This window comes from Equus caballus, chromosome 12, assembly GCF_041296265.1.
Source record: "Equus caballus isolate H_3958 breed thoroughbred chromosome 12, TB-T2T, whole genome shotgun sequence".
Lineage (NCBI taxonomy): Eukaryota > Metazoa > Chordata > Mammalia > Perissodactyla > Equidae > Equus > Equus caballus.
In genome coordinates, this window is record NC_091695.1 from 375,779 (window position 1) to 401,392 (window position 25,614).

The 25,614-nt window shown below is 47.8% G+C and overlaps 1 protein-coding gene across 2 annotated transcripts in view; it reads right to left on the reverse strand.

Annotated features, from left to right (window-relative positions):
- Positions 1 to 25,077, reverse strand: part of KIAA1549L (KIAA1549 like) — a 274,273-nt gene extending 249,196 nt beyond the window's left edge. For both annotated transcript variants that reach the window (XM_070229192.1, XM_070229191.1), the window contains exon 1: positions 24,731 to 25,077. In XM_070229192.1, coding sequence (XP_070085293.1) covers positions 24,731 to 24,944 — 214 coding nt within the window. In that variant the 5' untranslated portion in view covers positions 24,945 to 25,077. The remainder of the gene's footprint in view (positions 1 to 24,730) is intronic.
- Positions 25,078 to 25,614: the final 537 nt, after the last annotated feature.

Sequence of the window (25,614 nt, forward strand, 5' to 3'; positions counted from 1 at the left end):
ATTAGTAGGTCATGAAATCAATTGAGTGGGTCAGGACCAGCTTGGAAGGAAAAGGAAGAGACAGAAGGAAAGAAAGGAAGGGAAAAGAAGAGAGGAAGGGAGGGGAAGAAGGAAGAGGGTAGTGGAAAGTATTATTTCCTGGCACTTTTTTTTCAGTTGTGGTGTGTCTCTGTATCTGTCTGTGTGTATGTCTGTGTGTGTGTGTGTGTGTGTGGGTGTGTTGGGTCAAAAATGTAACACGTAGTTCTTATTGTGCATTGCCATCAAAATGATTTAGAAAAGAATACTCTAGGGGTTGTGGGGGCCTAGAATTGGCCACCCCAAGATATGTCTCTCTGGCATGAGGATTATTTAGGGCTGGTTACTTTTAATAAACTGCAGACAGGAAAGCAACTCTGAAAAGCAGAGTTTACTTACCCTTTGTTAAGAGACATTTACATTTGTAAGGTAAATCTCCATCTGTAAAGGTGTCTCCCTCTCTGTACCAGGAAGAAGGGGGGTGACCTCATCTCTAGAAACTCTTAATCAATGCCAAAGGCAAGGACTTAAATCTGCATTTGTTTATTGTGCTTGTCTGGTAACCTCCTATAACTGACTCCCCCCACCCCCAACATCCTCCTTTGTCGTTAGCCGAAGATGATATTTAACGTGGTGGCTTCAGCCATTTTGGCGGGTTGCTCAGCTTGCCTGGGCCTCTCCCATGTATACATGTTATAAAGCTTTGTTTAATTTTCTCCTGTTATTCTGTCTCATGTGAATTTAATTTGTTCTCTGGCCAGAAGAACCCACAGCAGGTAGAGGAAATGTCTTCCTCCCCTACAGGGTTAATAGACCCTGATCCAAATGATTATGGATGAAATTGTCATCTTATTTGGTTGCCAAAATCCTCAGAAAAGAATATTGCCTCCTGGGTGAGTTTTAACTGGAAGTGGGATATGCGCCAAGACAGAGGTGTGAAGCCGAATGCCAAGTGTGAGGTTCTCCAAGAAATTAAGCTCTGTGGGCACAGGTACAAGGATTGCAGTGGGGCCCTTGCAGCTAGAGGAAACCCAACTTCATGCCACAAACCAAAGGCCACCAACTCAATGATGCAGGAGTCAGATGGGTGACATAAATGAGTGAAGCACACCTGGAAGGGTGGGTCTGTGACTAAAGGGAGAGGCACATTGTCTCTCCATGGAGCCAGCTGCTGCCCTGGGGGAATGCAGGAGCCAGGAGGCCAGGGCTTCTGGTCTTCAAAGATAAGCCAGAAATCTGGAGATTTTATGTGAAATTTACTGATTTTTAATATAGGCAAGTAAAGCCAAAAGAAAACTGTTTTTAAACATGGTGCAGGGTTACACTGTGAGTGAAATAAAATGTATTTGTGGGCTAGATACGGTTTTCAGCCTTAGGCTGAGGGAGCAGATTTGCTTTATGATTTCGAAAGATCTACAGAGGACAGATGGAGGCGGGAGGGAGGAGGGGAACCAGAGAGGAGGCCACAGAAACCATTCAGACGGGAGGTCACAGGGGCCTGAGTCGGATGCAAGAGATAGTAAGGAGACAGAACTGACAGGGTCAATCAGACGTGCAGGCTGAAAGAGACGACAGCGTCCAGGACGAGTCTGGCTTCTGGCTTGCGTGGCCAAGCAGACAGAGACTCGGTTCACCAAAACTGGGAACACAGCAGGAGGCCCAGGCCGGGCGGTCAGGCTGGGAAACAGCTGCGTGTGAGAGCGCCTAACTGGAAGTGTCCACGAGAGAGAAGAACCTGGCTGGAGCGCAGCAGAAACTACGCTGGAGATGCGTCACTGTCAGTCTCCTACACCTCAATGTGGTGAAGCCAGAAGACAAGAAGGCTAGACAGAACCTTGGGGCCCACCCACATTTAAAGGGTGAACAGACAAAGAAGGTGCCACAAAAGTCATCGACTGAGAAGCGGGGCTGGTGGGCTGGACGCAGGTTAGCAGGCTCAGGAGGGCCACGGCATTCGGGAGGGCCCTTTAGGGGGATGGGAAGCGGCACTGACTGGGAATCCACGCGATCCTGATGTGGCCTGCACTGATGGCAGCATTGGCACCGAGACAAAGAACTCAAGCGGCGTCAAATGCGGAATAAACGAGGCCAGTGCCCTGAAAGTCAGAAGGTGACAGCAACGAGGAGGGGGAGGCAGAAATCTCAACGGAAGAGGAGGCTTTGTAGGAGGGAAGAAGAACAAAGGCAGCAGGAGAAGCAGAAAAATTCAAAGGAACTTCTCACCCACACATTCTAGGTAGCGGCAGAGAACAAGCAACCTCATTGCAGAACCCAAAATACTACCTACAAGCCCCAAAATACCATTCCTGTTCTCCCTATATCTTCCTCCTCTTCCACGTACAATCTTCTCTCCCCTTCCCCTTCCCAATGACGCCCAGGGCACTGCCTGGCCAGGGAGTGGTGGACAGGAGACAGCAGACTCAGGCTCCGGGCCGGACTCCGTCATGAACCAGCTGAGCGACCACAAGCCAGCCCTCTAATCTCTGCGTGCCTGGAGTTACTCACCTAAATGGGGTTTATGATATTCCTTTTCTTCACCCCTGGTTGGCTATTTGGAAAAATATGAGAGGCAAAGCAGGAAAGTGTTTTAAAGGGCAATTTTATTCCACAGTCCTATTGGTGGTGCTTAAAGCTAAAGAGATGCCAAATCCTAAAATGAAACTTCAACATTATTGGTTACTGAATTTGACCAAATGATTCTTCTCTGAGCCTCAATATCGTTATCTGTAAAATGAGGGAGGTGGATTAAATGATCATTACCTGTCTACCAAGCATTCATTTTGCTTGTTTGCTGCTTCTGAGGGATTCCCCCTGTGCTCCAGTGCCTAGTGGCATTGCTTTAACCAAGATCTCCTACTGAGCCTCAGCCTACTGTATTACAGATATTTACGACTGTGCCCTAACACCTACCAATCTGGACAGATAACTGGCTTCCTGCAAATGTTTGGTGACTAGGGGAGTGCTGACGGTCACTCAGATGTGGTTAGCAGCCACCCTGAGAACAGGCTGGACAAGAGCAATAGGGAGTCTTCAGGCCAAGGAGAACACACACCTGGCCCAGAGCAGGCCCTCGACAATTACTGCTGAACAGGCTAGCGCTTTACGAAATCTACTAGAAATTGTCAACTGAGTGAATAGATGCAGGAAATTCTCAGCACCCATCTCAGACCCAGTTCTCTGGTATGCGAATTCCATTAAAGGTAGCTGGAAACCAAAACATTGTTTTCAATATTGCCAGCATGAGGAATGTAGTGGTCACTGAGGGCCGGGAAAATGACAAGCCCCCAAGACAAATTCATAACTCACCAAGCTCAAGGGGCAAATTCAGAACCATATCCCACAGCATCTAAATTTTGTTTAGATGTGGCCACAGTGTGACTCAGGCCTGTGCAATTTTTAAGGGCTGAAACAAGACCAGAAGCACAACCGATTCAATCGGTATGTGTGAGTTTTGAAGAATTCCATACAATTCTTGAGAAGTCCTGCCAATGTACTTGAATTTTAAGCACTTCGGGGGTCAAAATACAATCTAGTCAATTCTCATTCTCCCCAATAATAAGACCTTAAACATAAATGTCATTTAGTGCCTATGTGAAATGTGCAATGAGGAGACACAGCCTGGGTGTCCTCATGGCCACAGCCACTCTCACCCCGCTCCGTGGCCAGGGTGCACTGCAGAAACGGCAGATGTAGGAGGCCCCTGAGAAGCATCGAGTACGTGCCTGGCAGGTCAAACGGCTTCTCTCATCCTCAGGCCTGGGATGCGGCCCACTGGGCTGGGCAGAGAAGGAGCAGGTGGAATCATGGAGAGCATTTATCATGGCAGTAGACAGAGCACAGGCCGTGGGTTCGGAGGGACGGGTCCCACATTATTACGTGCTGTGGTCCCGGGAAAGTTGCACCGTCTCTCTAAGCCTCAGCTTCCCCATCTGTAAAACGGGATAATCACAGTCACATGGCATAAAACGGCTGTGAAGATTAAACGCCCTAACAAGCACGCCAGGCAGCCAGCACGTGTCGGGAACACGGTAAGTGCTGAGAGGGTAAGTGGAAACTAGGATTTTCACTGTAACATACATGTCACGGAGTGGCTCAGAAAAGATATTCTACAGTTTCGGGCAATTCAAATAAGCGCAGTTGAAAGATATTTTATTCCACAATTTCTACTGTGTGTCGTGGTAAGAATATATTTCGGAAGCAAAATGCCAACGTCTCTTTTAAAGATTCTGTTGCTGGACTGTGATTCTCTAAGACCTGCTCTGGTGAAAATCAACAATTCAAAAGCTCCCAGAGCACCCCCAGCACCATCCTAGGTCCGGGGTCCCAGGTCACAGACCCTCAGCAACCGCTGCTCTTTCAGACACGTTCTTAGCATTAGGGACCCACCAGCCCCTTCCTACTGTAAGTCAGAGTACAGTGAACACTGAATTTGACAGCCCAATCCATGCAGAATAAAAATGAGATAAATTGCTCTAATATTTATTCTCCGTATCCCGTATTTTGCACCTGGTACTTCACCTTCCATATTCAACTAGCTATTTCCCCACAATCATGTCCTCGTGCATATTCCTTAAAAGCACTGTTGACACCACTCTGGAAATCTCCCAGCACTGGCTGTACTGAGCACACCGGGCATGTTCTGGAAATATCTGATTGGTTTATTTCTACATATTTGCAAATATCATTGACTCTTAAAGATGTGCTGTATCTAAAAGGCCAGAAACCAACAAGACTGTCAAAATAAATGAAGTTACATCAAAATTACAGAAACTATTTTTCTATTAGTTAATACTAAATTCAGAACAGATTATTAAACATCCTTTTTAAAGATGCTTGAGATAAGCAACTAACTAGTGAGGAATCAAAAGTCAGTTTCCTATCAGCCTGAATGGCGTTAGTTCTTTCCAACAGGGGCCGGCTCTACAGAACTGTGAGCCAAAAAGCTGAGCCCACAGGCACATGAGCCACAACATCCTCTTTCCTTCTTCATCTTTGTCACTCTGAATTCACCACACTGAGTGAATACAATCTGGAACCATTTCCAAGATTTAGGAAGAGATTTAAAAAAAAAAAAAAAAAGGTGGGCACAGGTGACTCAAAAGAGATCTCCTCCATTAGCAGGCAAAGCCAAAACAAACCCTGGGGACGGGGAGAACAGATGGCCGGTGGGCAGTGGATGGAGCCGGGGGATTCAGAACACGGCTCTCTGGTGGTACTCACCACGGGAGACGCGTGTTGGAGGAGGTGATGGTCAGCTCACCAGATGGCCAGCTCGCCGTCGGGAATCTCAGCCACCATGGAAGTTGGTGACTTGTGAGAATCTGACCTCACCTAAGCACAGAAATCTGACAGAGGATCAAAACTGCATCTTCTGCAACCCTTGGGCTTCATGAGAACAGAATCTTGAAAAAGTAAAGATGTGTGAATTATCCTCCAATAGTTCTTCTTTGCTTGCAAATGGTTCTCCGTCCTCCCCTGCCCCGCCCAAATCTTAGGCTATTAGAAACCCTGACTGGAGCTGACGCAGCTGAAAATCCCTAACGGGAGAGTCACCGAGGGGACATAACTGACCCCTAAATCTTTAACTCAGACTACATATGAAACGCAAAAACTGCCCATAATGTGTGAGCTAGGAACCTGAATCTAAACATTCGGAAACCGTGATGGATTAAGGTTACAATTACATTTGTAAAAGACACAGAAAAAAAAAGGATGAAAGGAAAGACACCAATCCTAAGAATGGCTGTGTTGGGATTATGGGTGATTTTTCTCTTCTAACTTGGCTACCAACGGAAGAAGAGTGAATGGATAACCCAATGAAAGCAGTCGTAGAGACCAGCCACGGCCAAGGACTAGTGGGTAGTTAGTTTGTCTGTGTGTCTTTACCTCCCAATTCGTGTTCTGAAGCTTGTGCCACCTGTGACTCATCTGTGGGTTCAACCACACCTGACAGGACAAGGCCGCTGATCACACACCAGGACGTCCCAGCAACGTCCAAGTGCTGAAAGTTTCCACACTTAAGTCCCTCTTCTTATCTCATCACAGACGGGTAAAGAGGAGCGTGACCCCTTCCCTGGGGTAGAGAGGATGTGGGCATTATTGACATTATTATTTAAGAGCCGACCACCAAACCAGAGAAAAATCTACAGGGCTGAGGCATTAACGTAAGGAATCTGTGAGTGATTTTTCCTCCTTTCAAAACTTTCCTTCAATTAGTAAAACCTTGCCTCGTGATATATTTTTTTAAAGAGGAGAAAAATGTTTTAACTTTTAAAGAAATTATGATGAAATTTAGGAGACGGGAGAAGGACTAAAACAAGCATTAGTTCATTACTGGAAACTTTTAAAAGAAAGAAAGGAAAAAGGAAGTGAGTGCTATTGGGAAGTTAAGGAGAGCAGAAAGCCTGCGAGGGTTTGAGTGAGGCCCCGCTCCCCGCCCGCGCCTGCTGCACGTGTCGCCTGCCCTGCGCTCTGCGGCTAGAGTCACTCAAGTCAAACCTTTCCCCACTCTCCGGTCCTCCCTCCGATTAACCAGCTCGGAGAGATTCTCCCAGCACACCCCACACTCATCCCTTCCTCCCACAATACTTCTCTGAATGTCTCAATGATCGACTTGTTTTGGTTAAGCGTTTATACATCTATTTTGCTACACTTTGCCATCTTCCTATAGACAGTTTTGACAAAAGGGATTCAAGCAGAGTCTGGGAGAAACAGAGAGACGTGCCGCTGGGCTGCTGCCCCCTCAGCAGCCCCTTCCATAAATGGAAGGTGGATTTCCAACGGCCTGGCGCCACCTCAGAGGATGTACTGCACGCAAAGGGAATTACACTTCCTGCTGCCCAGAATGCTGGTGCCGTCACCTTACAAGGCGACAGGTGAGTCTCCAGGCGATGCGGCTCCATGATAACTAGCAAAGATGCAGGGCCAGGGATAACAAGATATGGAGGATTTTACTTTATTCCTATGGGGAAAGAAAAAATACAATCAATGCCTTCCAGTTACCTCAAACCTACCCCCAGATAAATCAGAATCACAACAGTAACAACAAAAAATTGCTTCAAATGTACCACAATCAAAACTCAAACTGTAGGAAAACCATCAGGCCTCTGCCCTCCATGCTGTGTGCCGCTCGAAGACGTGAAAAGGACTTTGAAAAGTGACACTAACTTTTTTCACAAACAAAAGACAGCAGATGGTGATCCACTTGAAGTGCAATTGAGTACAATGTAATCGAATTTGTAACATACAGGAAGGAAAATCTCACTTTAAGTGGCAACTATTTGTCTTCCAAAATTAGAGGCTGAAGACAGCTGATTTTTAACCCTAGCAATTAGCCGATAAAGAAATATATTAAATTTTCTCATCAAGATATAAATGGAAGGGAGCCCCAGAAAAATACTGAAAATGGGAGAAAAGAGAAAAAGAAAATCATTTTCACATTTCCCCTTCCTTCTAATCCTGCAGCCACCATCACCATCCAAATCTTAGAGCCACCCCACCCTCACCGGGCAGCGCCCAGCCTACTCACAGAATTAAGTACATAACAAGCACTTAGGAAATGGTTACCGTCTACCCAGGGCAGAAGGGGGATTCATTCACACCACCACCAGAGGCTTGTTGAACACCTGCTGTGTGCCAGGCACTGAGTCACCAGCAGTGACTACAGCAGATTAAGGCCCTGTCCTGCTGGAGCTGACAGCATAGTAGTGACTTGACCCCAGGTTTCCTTATCTTCAGGAACTGCAAATTCAAATGCCTCCAGGGGCAAAACACATAAAAGAAATGAGTTGGGTCAGATACTACCTGGCCGTTCACCAAACCTGCTTTCCCTCCTTTCGGGGCCCTCCTTTCGGGAGGATGCAGACAAGCCCAGCAGCCTTCGAAGCCACAGACTGAAGACGGCAAAACTTGCAAGGGAGGATCCGGGATCCCTGAATCACCGCTCGGTGGAGAGCTCCCCGCCGGTCAGGAACACTCATTTGGTCTCCACGTGAGTGAGAAACAGAACTCCATGGCTCTGAGCCATTACACACTTGGGGCTGGACTGTTACCACAGTAAACCCATCTCAGCCAACACGGGGCTGAAGTGGGACAGCTGGGGGCTGTGACTGACCCCTGTCTGAAGCAGGTGCCACTACTCAGCTTCAGGCAAAGGTTGCCACACAGGACTGTGGGACCAGGGTGATCAATCTTCTGATTTTTCTAAGAGAATCTGAAAATCCTGATCTTTATAGAAGAGCTCCTGACTTTTAAATGATTTTTTTGTTTGACAAGTGTTTAATTTTTGAAAACACATCTGGGTTGTGACCCTGCACCCCATTCCACCACCAGCACTATGCCACTCATAAATATGTGTTGGCGGAATGGTCAAGAAAAGTTTTAAGACCAGAAGTAATATAACAGTATTTTATAAGTATAGTCAGAACATACCAACAAATCCTACTGCTTCCTTTATAGACACCATAATCTATTATGTATGTGTGAGACCCATGCTAAGACAAAGGACATGATCCCAGCCTTTAAGACGGTGGCTCTCAGACTTTAGGGGCTGTCTGCACACTGTCCTACCCCAGAACTTAGGCCGACTCCACAGGGACCCCATCTGCTGGCAGTCTAAGCAGCTCAGCCTCCTGCCCCCAAAGCGCTGGCTGCTGGCTTCAAGCTCAGGAGGCAGCATCTCCCTTGTTCTCAGTGCCGGCTTGACTTTCGGAGGACAATCTTCCGTCTTGCTCTCAGCAGGGGGTCTCACTAGTCACTCAGCTCAGTTTCTTCTCATAGACATGGCTGTGACAGTACGTGTCCTTAGTTACAATGAAAACCGTTTTCACACACGGATCATAGTTGTTGTGAAACTGTGGGGGTTTCCAGGCCCCCAGTGTACCTGGGACAAGCTTCTGAGAACTGCTCTAATGAGCTCACAGTGTGACGGAGGAGACAGGTCAGCAGCCCAATGAGGATGGTGCGGAGGGTGGGAACTGGGAAGATGGCATCTAACTCCGGTGGCAGAGGACAGAGGGGGTCCAGGAAAAGCCACCTGAAGGAAGCGCAGATGTTAACAAGCAGACAGGGCTGGAGAGGGCTTCCCAGGCAGAAAGAATAAAACACAAGGGGCAGGAAAGGGCTTTTGGGGAACTGTGAGTCTGGCTGTGGTGGCAGGTATGAGTTGGAGGCGGCTCATTCATAAAGGACCCAGACTGCTAAGTAGGGAAGTTGAATGAGTTACGGGGAGCAACTGAAGGGCTGGGTAGATTTATGTTTTATAAAAACCTCTGGCTGGAAGACGAGACTAGCTGGAAGGGGCTAAGGTTAGAGGGAGGGTGGCCCGTTACAAGGCGTGGCTTTGACAAGAACACACGCCGGATATGGGAAGGGTCTGAAATACGGCAGTAGAGACAGAAAAGGGACAGAATTATAAGGGTGCTCAGAAACACAATTTGCAAGATTTAGTGGCCAACTAGATGAAGAGAAGGAGAAAAAGAAAAGAATCTAGAATGATTCTCAAGTTTCTGGCTCCACCAAATAGGTGGCAGTCATACTCACTGAAACAGTAAATACAGATGAGGAGCAAGACTCCGGGGGAGACGAGCTCACACTGATGGAGAAATGCTGAGTTTTCAGTAGCCATGGGTAGAGATGTCCGATAAAGAGATGGACATACGAGTCTCATCCTCAGGAGAGAGCAGAGCCTTCTGCATCATGGGTCCTTGGCCGGTCATGAATCCATGAGTTTGGATGAGGCTACCCTCGAACGGTCTATAAATGACAGAGCCAAGCGGATGCGACAGCTGCCCCGGGATTAAGCAACCAGGCAGTCACTGGTGACTCCTGCTGGGTCCCTCTCAGGGCGGAGCGGGGGTAGAAGGAAGGTTAGTTAAGGAGCGAAGAAGGAATGAAACGTCAGCAGTCAGAACAGAGGGAAGACCAGGTAAGACCTAGATGTACAGGGCGTCTTTATTTAGTAACCATTATTGCCCAAGCAGGCAGACAGGTGAGGGAGAAAAACCATGTGAGGAATTTGAAGATCTGTGCAGGACTCATAATGCAAATTAGGGTTCTCCTGAAATTTGGAAGCTCCATGCCAACAGTATTTAATTTTAGCTATGGTTCCAGAACGTCCAGTCCACGTCTCCTCTCCATCCAGCTCAAATGGATAACTGAATGCCAAGGTCACTCTTTTACTGAAAACCAACCAAGGGCTTCCTATCCCTCTGAGACGGAGGCACAAGTCCGTGGCCTCTCCTGTGTGCTGTCCTGCTACTTGTCCTGCCCAGTCCACCACTCGCCCTTCCCTCAGTTCCTGCCTACCAAACACACCTGCCTTCTCTCTGGTTCTGGAATAAACCGCACTCCTTCCCATCACAGAGGACAGTACCCACTTTTCCCTTTGCCCCAAATCCATGCCTGCTTATCTCCCATTCATCCTTCTGACATTGGCTCAAACATCACCTCCTCAGGAAAGCCTCACCTAACCATCCTCCTCCTCACTTACCCAGCCTGGGAATTATATACTCATTCCACTGAGGAGCTGACCAACGTCTCCCCGACATGGGCCAATGTCTGTCTCCTCCCCCCTCTACTCCTTGCACCCAGCATAGGGCCTGCCACATACCAGCTGCTCAATAAATATTATCTGAATTAACACCTATAAAGAAAAGCCCATTTAAAAACAACAGGCATCATTAGTTAAGACTATATGGTATAAAAACTAAACCGTAGTTAAAAAGAACCAACCGTGATGCCTGGGAGGTGGAGGGTGTGAGGCGAGTAGGGAAGGGAATGTCTGGAGAGGGGCAAGAGGGGCCTAACTGTCTGGGGGCGGTCACGTCCTAGATCTTGACAGGGATTTGGGTCACACAGGTTTACCTTGTGTATTTCTCTGTATGTAAATCGTATCTCAAAAAAAAAAATCCATAAACAAAGATTGAACTCTAATCAATGGCATTCATGCCGCAGTGCTTAGCGGTGAAGTGGACTGATGTCTGCAACTCACTATGAACACATCACAATAAGATGAACTGATGATGGAGAGAGGGACACAAAGATAAATGATAAAGCAAACGGAGCAAAATTTAACTTGTACTATCTAGTTGGTAGGTATATGGCTGTTTACTGTACAGAAATTTCAACTCTTCTGTGTGTTTGAAAATTTAACAAAATGAGAGGAAAATGCCTGAAAGGTATATCTGAAAATATATTTACACTGTGGCCAGGTCTGCTTCCATCCCATCTTCACCACTCAACAGGCAATGTGCCCTTAGGCAAGTCAGTTTCATAGATGTTCTGTTCTCTCAATCTTAGCTTCCTTCAAGCAAAATGGGCAAGACCTATCTCAGCATCATTATGGGGATTAAATAAGATGAAAATCTGATCCACTGACTAGGACAATAGTAGCTGTTTCATAAATGTTAGTCCTCTTATCCAGAAGTCAACATGTCCACAAACTAGGATCAATCTCCAATGAAACATAAAAGAAGAATCTTGTAAAATTTTTCTCTCACTACATCTCCAGGGAAATTAAAAGAAAAAACTGTGCTATTTTTATAGGTAAAGACACTGACCTTCCATCAGTGGGACACTTGGAATTCCATGTCTAAGGAGAGACCTACACTGTCAACACTTTCTCACTGGGTCTCCCAGTGGCCACCACCACTTTGTGAGAGCTGGTGAGGGTCAGGGATGTAGTTACATCAGGCAGAAAGATGGGGACCGGCGGCAACAGTGTAAGTGATACACCGAAGCCAAGACAACCAGTCTCCCTCCCAGACATCAGAGGGAAAAGAGCCAACCAGACTGCCTCGAGATCTGTGAAGGCGTCTGACGCCTCGGGAGGTAGTCCCAAGACTGTCCTGGCTTTTAGCATAATTACATGAACTGAGAGATGGCCCTATGATCATAAATAAAAGGCTCCCATCAAGGCTTGTGGTGTGTATTCCACTGAAAGACGTCTAATAGGCCACCGCGCGGATCTCAGATCTCACATCTCTAGGTCCGTAAGGCGGAAGAAAGGAGTCTGTGAAGGAAGGACAGCACCAAACGAGGGGGAGGTGCTGACATCTGGAAGCAATGAAAAATTACACTATCACACCATTCAGTGCCAGACAATAAAATCAATGCCCCCCAAGAAAATGAGGTCTGATACCTTAAAATCAGGGAAAGGGTTAATTATACATCACAAGTGAGACCTTACAAGTAAAGGAATTGTGATTTTTTAAAAAAGCAACTCGTGCCTACTAGATTGCAGTCTTCAAGCTATTTCAGGCTGCGTGTGCTAACCCTAACTTCCGCCCTCTCTTCCACGAAATCTTCTCCCATTTACATAACTATATACCCACCCAGCCTATTAAGCCTAAACTTCACACCCCTTGGAGACACCCTGCTCTTACTGCGTAAGCTGCCTTGCATCTAGTCCATAGATGGATGGGATCGTATTGGCGCTGAGCCGACTGGGCATCTCTCCTCCCAACTCCACTGTCACATTAATAGTTTGAAATCAGCCATGGTGAGAGTATTTATAACATGGAAACTGGCCAATGCTATACATCAGGCTGCTTGTTGTCCTTGTTTTTCCTAGAGCCAGCTTACCAGCACGTGAACCTGTTTTACTGATAGGAGGGTGGAGACAAATTTGGGGAAGCCTGCCCTACTCACATCACCTACTTAAAACTGCTCTCTACCAAAGGCTGAGGGAAGGAAGGCGGACCTAGGAAGTCACTTGGGTGCCATGGGCCATCTCCTCTAGCCTCCACTGGTCAGATGACAGGCAGACTCCTCACTCTATTGGCCAGACCACGGCAGACTGATTTTCCCTCCTGGGAAATACAGACCTGGGACAGAGACCAGATGGCGGGCACTTAAACCAAAAATTCATGCTAACTGTGGTGGCAGTGAGCACCACAGCAAGCAAAAGCCCCCATCCGGTTTAGTTATGAGGAAACCCAGGAGCTCCAGGTGGGCAGAGAAAGCCAGTCTGCAGAAAGAGGCAGAGGACGGATCCAGCCTGCAGGGCAGGAGAGGCAAGAGGCCAGGGTCCATGAGACACAAGGCCAGGACCCTCAGCCTCTGCCTGAGGAGAAAGGCAGCATAACCAAGCACTGCGACGGCTGCGAATCAAACTGCCTGGGTTCAAATCTTGCCTCTGACGCTCACCCGTGTGACACTGGATGAGTTACTGTGGTTACTCTGTGCCCCAGTCCCCTATCTGAAACATGGGCATCACAACAGAACCCACTTCACAGGGCTGTTGTGAGAATAAATGAGCTGATAAAAGTAGTAAATGCTCAAAAATGTTAGCTATTATTTCTATCAATTAATTATAGTGTCCTCACGGCCCAGATAGATTTCATCCCTATGCTGAATATGTCACGTGAGATTCCCCCATGGCCTGGAGCCCCACGCTTGAGCTAGTTTTAGTTGAGTAGTTGGATAATCTGTCCCCTAAGTCAAAGAAGAATATAAAAATCCCTGGACCACAGTGTGACCTTTAGCAGATTACTTCCTCAACCCTCTCTTGATATGAGATTCAAATAAGAAGAGAGTGCAAACTTCAACAACTGTGAAGTGCTGAACCAAACACTGGGGACTGTTATCCCTGTAAGGAAAAGTAAACATGCTACACTAGCCATCAGGATGGAAAAATGCTTGTTTAAAATGTCATTTTTATTGCTTGACTAGAGACAATAAATCATTCTCCATCCCACTGAAAAAAGGGTTAGCTTCCGTTAGAATCCAGTTTCCTGGATTCACCAGGTTGAGCTGTGCGCTCACCTCTGGGAGTAACGAGATAACAAGAAACTGCCAAAGACAGCCGTACGGCCCTGGTTTTTTAATACACTTCCATCCAGCTTAATTATATTCAAAATGATGCCTGTAATCCAGATCCTTCTATTCATTTCAAAACAAAGACTCATTATTTGATAATGGAGTCTGTAGGTTTAGAGATATTTTTGCTCAGCTCTTTTCGACAAGGATTTATAAGATGCACGATTAATTTCAATACATTTTCTTCTCAGACGTCACTTTCTTCAGCCTTCCTTGGTTCGCTCTTGGTGTTTGGCAAATAAAAAGACAAATGACAGAGGGGCAGCATTCATTACCAGAGACAGAGGCAGAGAGCTGGGGAGTCCTGACTTCATTCTGGCACTTAATTCCACATTTCACACGGAAAGAGTAAAGTTAGAAATATCCTAGACCTTCCTATTTACTGGTACTGCATAAATACCAAAGCCGTTTTGTGTTTCTGACGTAAGGAGATTTTGTTTCCAGCTAAGAATAGATTTAACATATATAAATCAAAATCAAAATCAAATTCCCCTCTTGTGGTCAGAATGCATCAGGCAAAGTCTCGCCTGAGTGGACAGCTGGCAGGTACAGCAACAACCTTGGGCTCAATGCTCGAGGCAGCTACCTGGCCTTATTTACATCCACATTAGGGGGGCTATTCCCATTCTATTTGGTGTTTGAGGGTACATGATTATCCTTAAACATCTATGGAAATATTTTCCAGAGAAGGAAGCCAAGGAGTAGAGGAAGTAGGAGGAATGGTCTAAGGAGATATTTTAACTCTGTAGGTTTGAATCTAATCTGCGGTTTTAAAACTGTTTTCTTTTAAAGTAAAGCGTTTTCCATGTTTCAGGGAGAAGTTCAAATTCTCTTATGACAAAATTTACTTAGCATGGAAAGTGGGCCACGATACAGTGTTAAGTGGAAAAGGTAAGGTACTAAATATCACACCCTTTATCTCTTAAAAAAAATTAAGTGAGGATATATATACATAAATATTTGTATGAAAAATGGTCTGGAAGGACCCACCATACTTTCTTGACAGCACAACGCTAGGAAACAGCAATGGAGCCAACAGGCCCTTTGGATTTTATTGCATATACTGTGTATTACTTGAATTTAATAAAGTATATATTACTTTTATAATTTTTAAAAAGCCAATGAAGATTAAAAATAAGTCAATATTTATCTGGGCTTCAAGTGGAACCATGACAGCAAAGAGGGGAAACCCTTCCCTTTTCAGAATGATAGTCCTTGCCATTAGCTTGCCGCTAAGGCAGGAAGAGGTAAGAGATGCAGTTGGTCCAACCTACCAGCACATCTGCTAGGCGCTCATCAACGGGGAATGCCCAGGGGAACGGGGGAGAAGGGAAGATCTTGAGGCTCTTATTCACAGATGAAAAAACCAAAGCTCTGAAAAGTGAAGAGAGTTAATAAATAGCCAGCAGTCAGCTAGAGGTGACCTGTCTCCTAAACACGTCCAACACGATTTCCCCTCACCCAGACTATTCGCCCTAAACCTTAAACCAAACCTGTGTCCTAATGTCTAGGAAGTGCCCACTGTTAGCCCTGAGAATGAGGGAATGGCTACTAGAGGTATCCGATACCTTTTATTTTACTAGAGAAACCCCTGAGCAATCTTCAATCTCATCTATCAGACCACACACCAACCTTAAGAGAGAATAATACCAATTTTACCCAAACACTCCCATGAAACGGAAGAGAGGACACTTCCCTACTAACCTATAGACCAGCATTACCCTTATTCCAAAACCACACAAAACAACTCAGGAAAACAGAACGACAGGCCACTATTCCTGATGAGCATGAGACTTTAAAAATTCCTAACAAAAAGACTAGAAAATCAGGCCCAGTTGGAACACATACATGACTAGACTGGAGTTTATCCCAGGAGGACAAGGTTGGTTCAACATTCTAAACTCAACTAACGTCTTTTTACAGATTAGAAAAGAAATGGTTTGTAATGATTTCAATAGTTAGCGAGAATTCATTTAACAAAATTCAATACCCATTCATTTTAAAAATTCAAAACAAACTAGGTGTAGAAGGGAACTTCCTCAACCTGATAAAGGGCCTCTATAAAAAAGCAAAAACAAAACTACAACTAACATCATACTTAATAGTGAAAGACTGAATGTTTTCCCCCAAGACTAAGACCAAAGCAAGGATGCCCACTCTCCCCATTCCTCTTCAACAATGCACTTGAAGTTCTGTCAGTGCAATACAGCAAGAAAAAGAAATAAAAGGTATACAGACTTGAAATAAAACTGTGTATTCACAGATAACATGATTTTCTACTTAGAAAAATCCCAAAGATTCTACAAAATCTACTAGAACCCAAGTGAGTTTAGAAAGGTCACTTGATAAAAGGTTAATAGTTTTAAAATCATATTTCTATATACTAACAGAGAAATTTTTAAAGTACTGTTTACTAAAGCATTGAAAAACATGAAATACATATGTACAAAATCCATATGCTAAAAACCTCAAAACAGTGATGAAAGAAAAGAGAAAATACCTAAATAAATGGAGAGAGAGATGTTCATGGATCAAAAAATTCAATACTGTTAAGATGTTAGTATTCTCCAATTGATCTAGATTCAATGAAATCCCAATCAAAATCCCAGCCAGCTTTTTTTATAGAGACTGACAAGAAGATACTAAGATCTACAAGGAAGAGCACAAGACTTAGAACATCCAAAAAGATTTTGAAAAATAAGGAAAAAATTAGAGGGTTCCCACTACTTGCATTCAAGACTCACTATAAAGCTAGAGCAGTGAAACTCATCTGCGAGCGGTTTTACCCCCAGGGAACACTTAGTGGTGACTGGAGACATTCTGGCTGTCCCGACCCGGAGGGCGAGGGTGCTACTGGCATCTACTGGGCAGAAGCCAGGAATGCTGACAAACATCCTACAACGCACAGGACAGTCCCACACAACAAAGAATTCTCCAGCCCAAAATGTCAAGAGTGCAAGGTTAAGAAATCCTGAGCTACAGAAATCAAGAGAGTGCTGTGTTGGCATAAGGAAAGAAGCACAGGTCAATGGAGCACACTCAAGTCCAGAAATAAACCCGCACATATTCGGTACCAAGATAATTCAACGGAGCAAGGACAGCTCTTCAATAAATGGTGCTGGAACAATTAAACATCCTTGTGAAAAAGGCACTAACCTTGCCCTTACCCTGCGCCACATACAAAAATTACCAGGAAACAGACCACAGACCTAAAAGTAAAAATAAAACCATAAAGCTTCTAGAAGACATCACAGATGTTTGTGACCCTGGGTTAGGGAAACATTTCTATCTTAGGACACAAAAAGTACAAACCTTAAATTTAAAAGTTGATAAACTGCAGTTAATCAAAATTTAAAACTTCTGTTCTTGGGAAAACACTGTTAATAAAATGAAAAGACAAGCCACAGACTGGAAGACAATATTTGCAAAAAACATATTTGATAAAGGACTTGTATCCAGAATAAACAAAGAAAGCTCAAAATTCCATAGTAAGAAAACAAGCAATCCAATTTTTTAAATGGGCAAAAGACTTTAACAGAGGCTTCAAAGCAGAGATATAGATGACAAGCAGGAAAATGAAAAGATATGCAACAATAACATCATTGGTAATTAGAGACTCACAAACGAAAACTATGATGAGACACCACTAATGACTACGGGAATAGCTGAAATTTAAATTTTAAAAAAAATCTGACAAAATCACGTGCCAGTGAGGATATGGTGGAGCAACGAGAACTCTCATACTGGCTGACGGGAGACACAACTGAACAGCTGCTGTGGGAAAGGACTGGGCAGTTTCTTACAAGGTTAAACACAAACCTAAAGTAGGACCCAGAAATCCCACTCCTAGGTATTTACCCAAAAGAATGAAAACGGCCCAAAGATTTTTATGCCAAAAACTGGAAATAATGCAAATATTTATCAAGTGGAGCACCGCAGGAACGGGCAAGCCAACCGGCGCGGCGGGGCACTGCACGGCAGCAAAAAGAACAGACGGAGAGACGCACGTGCAAGAACCTGCTTGATTCTCAACAGCCTTGCGCTAAACCAAAGAAGCCAGACACACAATGTTCCCTACTCTGTGACACCATTTCTCTGAGCCTCAGGGAAAAGCCAGATTACAGGGACACAGAGTCGCCTGGTGCCTGTCAGGGACGGCTGTGGGGGGAGCAGACTGACTGCGTGCACAGGGGCAGGAGGCAATCTCTGCAGGTGACAGAAATGTTCCACATCTGGATTGCGGTGGTGGAGCCATGACCGTATACTTCTGTCAAAATACATCACGCGCTACACCTAAAAAGGGTGAATTTTGCTGCATGTAAATTATATCTCCAACTTGACTTAAAAAAAGAAAAAAAGTGATGGCTTCTGGGTGTGTTCTCTCCATACAGCATGACATTTCAAAAATCTGAATTAGCTGGTGACATTCGAAAACAAGAGTTTAAATAAAGATACAGCGTCTCTTGAGAAGTCCAAACTTTGGTGCCTGAGCCTTGCTCCCTCACAGGCTGCGGCTGAGCACACATGCCTCTCAGGACGAGGCCGAGGCCAGCCCTCCTGTGCGCCACGTCGCTCCCCAGCGCCGGGACCCAGCTCACGGAGGTGCTGCACCAACGTGCCGCTCCTTCCACTGAGGAAGGGCTTCCTGTCCTCGGCTGTGGACTGCTTGAGGGCAGCAGCCGGCCTAGCTTGCTCTGCTCCAAACCTCCAGTACCTCGTGAAGAGTTTGGCCTGGCACATGCCGGGTGCTTGATAAATGTTGCCAAATCAAAGTGACTCATTTGCCCCCCTCCCACTAGCTACAAGAGCTGATGCTTACAAGACCCAGATTGCTAACTGCACCTCTGGTCCTGGAGTCCCCAAAGACCAGCCACCCCGTGGCCTAGAATAACATGTCCCTCTGTGTGTTTAGAAATCCCCTGTAATACGTGGTCAAGCAACGAAAATGTCTTAGGGTCATTCCAACTATTCATTTTTGTCTGAAAAAGAGTAGAATTGTTGTTTGTTGTGAAAAAGAAAAAGAAAACCACAGTATGGGTTTTAATGAAAACGAAAAAGGGAGTGTGCCCATTCATTCTGAATACTCTCAGATCATACTCCAGTAACAGAACACTTGAGATAAGCAGGCTTCTGAGAGACTCTCTGGGTGTCATCAGAATTTCAGTCTCTCCAAGTTTCCACAGTGATGACCGGTTTCAGGGAAAGGTGTGGGGCAGGGAGGGGACAGCTGACTTCTGTTGGATGTCAATATTAAAAGTACAACGTTACCGTTCCCAAAAATCTTCTTTACTTTGTGTGCAGGATGGAAGGAAGGGGAGGCAAGGTTTGGGACACCTTGCAAGCATCTTTGAAGTGCAAATAATTAATACCAAGAGAAAATGGTGTAAATATATTCTGTTGGATTGTCTATATTTGGGGGGAAAAAACCCAAATCAAACACTCTTGTCATACATCGTTAATGTTAAAAATAAGAAAGTACAAACATACTGTAACGCAGCCCATCTTAACCCTCTCTTGACCCTCCGCCCGTTACTCTGCTTTCCTCTAGAGAAAGACTCTGACAGAGTGCCCTCTCTCTCTTTCTGACTTCTCTTCCTTTCTCTCCTGAACCCGCTGCGGTTAAGACTTCTGTCCCTCTGCTCTCAGGGCCGCTACAAACCTGCACATCTCCAAACCCAGCACCCACTGCGAGTGCCATGCAGCTTTCTCAGGCTTTCTTGCTGGTCCCCTTCTCCCTGGACCCCTAAGGGCTGCAGGTCCCAGGGCTCATGGCTCAGATCACCCCTCTTCTCTGTACTCACTCTCCAACCAGTTCTATGCCGATGGCTCTCAAATTTCTCTCTCTGGACCCAGAATCTGCCTGGAATCCCAGGCTGCTTCGTCCAACTGGCTATCTGACATCTCCACTCAGATGTTTCATAAACATTTCAAGCTTAACATACCCCAAACCAAATCTTTACTTCCTCCCCAACCCTGAGCCTCCTACAACCTTCCCCACGTCAATTAATGGTAACTTGACTTTCCCAGTTGCTTGAGCCAAATATTGGTCCCTCCCTTTCTCTCCTACCCCACCTCCACCCCATCAGAAAATTCTATTAGCGCTATATTCAAAGGATGTCCAAACCCTAACCACTTCTCAGGCTGCCTAAGCCATCCTACCCGGCCTCCCTTTTCCACCCTTGACTTCACAGTCTTTTCTCCCCACAGCAGCCAGGGAGTCAGATTATGTCACCTCTTGCTGAATCCCACTCAAAATAAAATACCAAGTCCTCACCAAGCCAAAGAGTTCCACATGATCTGGCCCCAGCTCCTCTCTGGCATCATTTCTCACCACTCTCCTGCTGTCCATTCAGTTCCACGTGGCCTCCCTGCTATTCCTTAACCATCCCAAACACAGTCTCTCCTCAAGGCCGCTGCACTTCCTTTCCTCTCTGCCTAGGACATCTTCCCCCTGATATCGACTTTCAGGTCTCTACTCAAACATCATCTCATCGTGGTGACCTTCCCATGCCACTCAGTATACACGATCACGCGTGTGAGGGCACACACGCCTGCAGTCACCAGCTTCTTGCTGTCCCCTTACCCTGATTATTTTTCTTACCACCATCCAACTTATATTTATTTGTTTATTGTCACTTGCTACTCAAAGCGGGGTCACAAGCCATCAGCATCAGCATCACCCTCGTGCTTGTTGGAAATGCAGAATCTGGGCCAGCCCAGGGGCACAGCGGTTAAATTCGTGCACTCCACTTTGGCAGCCTGGGGTTCACCGGTTCAGATCCCAGGCGTGGACCTACACACTGCTTATCAAGCCATGCTGTGGCAGGCGTCCCACGTATAAAGCAGAAGAAGATGGGCACAGACACTAGCTCAGGGCTAATCTTCCAAAAAAAAAAAAAAAAAGAAAGAAATGCAGAGCCTCAGGCCTTATCTCAGACTTCCTGGATCAACATGTGCAGGTTAACAGGATCTTCAAATGATCACATGCACAGTGAAGCTTGGAAAGCACTGGGCTAGTTCCTAATTGTCATGAGAATGGGAGCTGGTTTTCACTCATTCCTGTAACCTCAGAAAGCTGGACATTCAAAATATACTGAATGCATGAATGCACAAACGAACTCTTGCACCTGTTTCAAATGGAACTCCACGTTTATGATGTGCACCAGGCTGGAGAGGGGCAAGAAAGATGTCCCAGGTCAAAGTTCTCTCCCTGTATATTGTGCTAAGTTAGAGATTCCATGGTATCAGCAAACCCCTCCTTTAAGACGCAAATATATGCCCCAAATAAAGCAGTCATTCACAACTTACTGTGCATTACTGAAATGAGACGATCAGTCTAACATCCAACAGAATCAGCCAAACTGAGGGAAGAGGAGTGAAAGCAGGCTGCAAATGTCCTAAGTGCTACTCTGCGCTGGGCACTGTAACAGGCAAGAGGGAAACAGATGACGCAGGAACTTCCAGGTGGCGGGAGAAGCAGAGGACCCTTCGGGGAGGGCCGAGAGGGGGAGCGCCCCGTCTCCTCCTGCCAGCATCCTGTGCTCTGGCCACAAAGAACCCCTGACTTTCCCTCTGCCTGAAATGCTACCACCAATCTTGCGGACACCTATTCACCCTTCCAAGCCCCGCTCTTCCAGAATTAACTAACTGTCCCGTCATTTTCTTAGCTCTGATCACACAGGGGTCCGAGGTGCGCATCACCGTCTTCTGGAGGGGCTCCTACAAACTGCCTGATGTCCACCTCTGTGTCCCCACCCCAGCACAGCGCCTGGGCACAGTAAACGTTCAGTCAATTTCTGCTAGTTTGTAAGAATGGCCAGCACTCACTGAGAATTTACAATGAATGTACCAGGTACTGTTTTAAACACTTTTTTTTTTTTAACGGAAGATTAGCCCTGAGCTAACTGCTGCCAATCATCCTCTTTTTGCTGAGGAAGACTGGCCCTGAGCTAACATCCATGCCCATCTTCCTCTACTTTATATGTGGGACGCCTACCACAGCATGGAGTGCCAAGCGGTGCCATGTCCGCACCTGGCATCCAAACTGGTGAACCCCGGGCCGCCGAAGCGGAACGTGCGCACTTAACCGCTGCACCACCGGGCTGGCCCCAAAATACTTGTGATACATTAACTCATTTAATCCTCACGACACCCCAATGAGATTGGAGCTATTACTATCCCCATTTTACAGATCAGAGAACCGCGGCCCAGAGAGACAAGGTCAGAGAGGAATGAGCATACCTGCACCTACCAGGCACACAGTCAACGTTTCCGACGCGAGCTGACGGGATGGGCAGTGAAGCAGAGCAGGAAGGGACACTTGAACGTCCGCGGTCTGCCTGGAGCCCCGAGGGCACAGGGGCACAGAGGGTGTCAGAGCTCAGTGCCTCGCCCAGGAAGGAAGGCATCTCCCCCACCAACCTCCACACTCAAAGCAGAAGGCACCGCCTGGAGCAGGCCCCGGAGATGGAAGTTAGGAGAGGCAGTGTGCGCGGGGACACGGAGGGCAGCAGCCCTCCCTTCCCGATTCCTCAGGAATGCTAACGCAAAACGACTGGGGCGGAGGGAGGGGAGGCAGCCGGGGAACACGCTGCGGGAGCTCCAGGGCGCCAAGGTTCACAACAACTGCTACAGCATTTTCCTGAAACAAATCTATTTTTACCTATTTTACAACCGAGGCAAATGTCTGGCTTAGAAAACAAGGAGCAGCAACGACACAAGCTTCACGCCTGCAGCAGGGGCCCTGCCAGCAGATCTTAACATCACAGCGTGGGCTTCCCACAGCTCGGCCTCAGACACCTGCAGTCGGGCCCCCAGACAAAGTCCAAAACCAGGTTGTCTGTTGAAATTCGAAATCCCAGGAAAGTGCCATCCATTCTCCTGCATCCCTGCAGACATTCCTCACACAGACCCCTCGGGAGGCCCTGCAGCTGGTCCAGGACCCGCCTACCTTGCGGGGAAGCTGCCTCAAGTGGGAACCGGAGAGCAAAGCACAGCAGGATGGAGGGAAGAACGGAGGCCAGGGTGGGGCCCTTCCAGGGAGAGAAAAAAGTCAGGACACGGAATCAGCCGCAAGCCCACAGGACACCAGGGAGCCAGTGGTGGACTCTGGATCCACAGGTGAGCCGGACCTCAGGCAATTGGTCATCAAGGGTGACAGCAGAAAGGGCACCCAAAGAGCACAGAGCAAGCAACAAGTCACTGCAACGAGAGGGGGTACGACAGAGGACCTTGGGGAGCAACATGAAGTTTAATGATTTTTACCATCATGTTAACCAAAGCCTCCTTCTTAGGGGTCCCCATGATCAGCACACTAAGAGAGTAAAGAAAAGGACGCCAGAGCTAAAACCAGAAGAGACAGATGAGAAGTTCCCCGAGCCAGGCTCTGGCAGTCGGAAAGAAGAGCCAAGTCAAGTCACGGAGGGTCAGAAGAGTCAGTGTACAGAGGTCGGAGGGAGACGGAAATCCGAAACTGAGCAGAGGAAATCATCTGACATCAGCGGAACAGGCACAGTACATAAAACCCAAATTGTTGAACAGTTTTTGGTGTCTGCACTCTAGTGAACAACGTCCAAAGGCTAATAACTCATAAACTGTTTACAAAACTGTCAAGGATCTGATTCATTTTAAATAAAACTTCGAAGCATGTTTCTGATCCAATGACATGTGTCTGACTCAGGTCTTACCTTTTAATCATTACACCAAATATCACTGAAACTGCCAGAGGCATAGCAATTAGGGCTAACATTCTTCAGAGGTTTTCTGGGGTCTCAGGCACACATCCAAAGATTACCAAACTTTGTAACCACTATAATCACAACAGAAAATTCCTGGACAGAAACTTGCACACACAGACGCCACATGCCAGTGACCAGTGACTCCAAAGAAAATGGGCTTTGAATTAAGCTGTTGCAAACAGGAAATATTTTTAACCTGAAACTCTCTTATCTAAAAACAGTGTGAGCTCCTTCATAATTAGGAAATTTAATCTAATTTTGGGTGGAAGTGGCACACTGAAAAAAAAGCAGTCCCCATTAGTCCTTGCTAAAAACCACCAAACTACAGGATCATACTGGCAGAAGGGAGAGCTATATTCCTTGATAAATGAAATGTACCCAGAGCGCAGAGTTCATCACACACAAAAGCCTGCCCTTCACGAGTGCCACAGGGATCCTTCTTATTTCACAGACAATTGCTGACTGCACAGTAAGTTCTGAAGCACATCGCTGAATAATCCCCCAAATAGTTACAACAGATTTCTCAAAATCGTCCAAGGAATTACAGAAATCTACTTCCTGAGGATGCTTGGGAGTGTAAGAGCCAAGCGTGATTATTTTTAACTAACCTCCTGCAAACAGTGGATTCTATACATGATCAGTGCCCGGATCCCCTTGCAAGATGCAAGCAATTGTTTTAGATTCCCCTATCCCAATAGAAAAGAGGTCTCCAGTCAACACAGAAGGAGAAACGCTATTTGGGAAGCCAAAACGGGAACTGCCTAAAACTCGGGCCATTTCATGCAGTTAAAACAAAGTGGACACCCAACAGGGAGCCCAAAATACGGGGGACGTCGCCAGCCTGAAATGCGTCCTACTAAACACACCAAGTCTTTATCTAAATGAAGTGCGCCTGCAGGACCAGCAGGAAGGATCCGCGACTGTCCCTCAAGAAGCAGCGAATGCCCCTCTTCTTACTTGCCCGCCCAGCGGCGCCTTCCCGGGAGAAGACCCCTGACAGCTCGCCTGCCGCTGCAGCGGCCAAGGGCGGAGAAAACCCAGCGCCGGCGCCGCGACGCCCTCTCCATCCCCCGCCACCCCGCCAGGTGCCGGCCCCGACGGGCGGCCCCGCTCCTCCAGAAACCCCCGCGGGCGCGAAGCCGCCGCCGAGTGCTTACCCGGGTCGGCCAGGCAGCGCCTGGGGAGGGCGGCCAGCAGCAGGAGTCCCAGCAGCAGCGGCGGCGGCGGCGGCGGCGCATCCCGGGACGCGGCGGCCCGGGGGCCCCTCACGCCGGCCCGGCCGAGCCCCCGCGCCCCCGGCCGGCCCCCGCGCCCCCGCGCCGCCGGCCCGGCTGCCCTCGGGCCCCGGGGCTGCGCCTGCTGCCGAGCCATGGGTGCGCCTCACACATCCAGGCCGCTGCCTCGCTCCGCACCGCGCCGGGGAGCCCAGCTCTCGGCGCCCCGGTCCCCACCGGGCATCTCCGGCCTGCGGGCTCCCGGAGCCGCGGCGTCACCCGCGCAGGGGCCGGGGCCGCGAGGAGGCGCGGCGGGAGCGGGCCGGGCTTCCCACGGTGCCTGTCGCCGCGCGCCCGCGCGCCCGGGCGGCGAGGGCGGCACGGGCCCGCCTGGGCCCCCTCCCCGCGGCCGGTTCGTGCAGACGGAGGGGCCGACGCCGCGGGGCGCGCTCGGGACCCTGCCTCCAGCCGCCCGCCGCCGCCTCTCCGGCCCGCTCCGCTCGCTCGGGCTCGGGCTCCCGCGCCAAGCGTGGCTGCAGCTCAGAGCGGCGCCTCATTGACAAAGGCGGCACGTAGCCGCCCGGGCGGGCGAGGGAGGCGAGGCCGGCGCGCGCGCGCATCCCCGCGCGGAGCCACCGCGCGCCCCCCGCTCCGCGCGCCCGGCCGGCCCCCCGCCCGCGAGGGGGACCCCTCGCGGCCGTTCCCGCGCCGCGGAGGTCCGGATTGAGCGGGGGGTGGGTTGGGGGGAATGGGAGGTGGGCTTCCCTCTCTCTCATTTCCCGTCCAGTCGAGATTGGTAGGAGAGGTGGTCCGACCCCGAAAAGAGG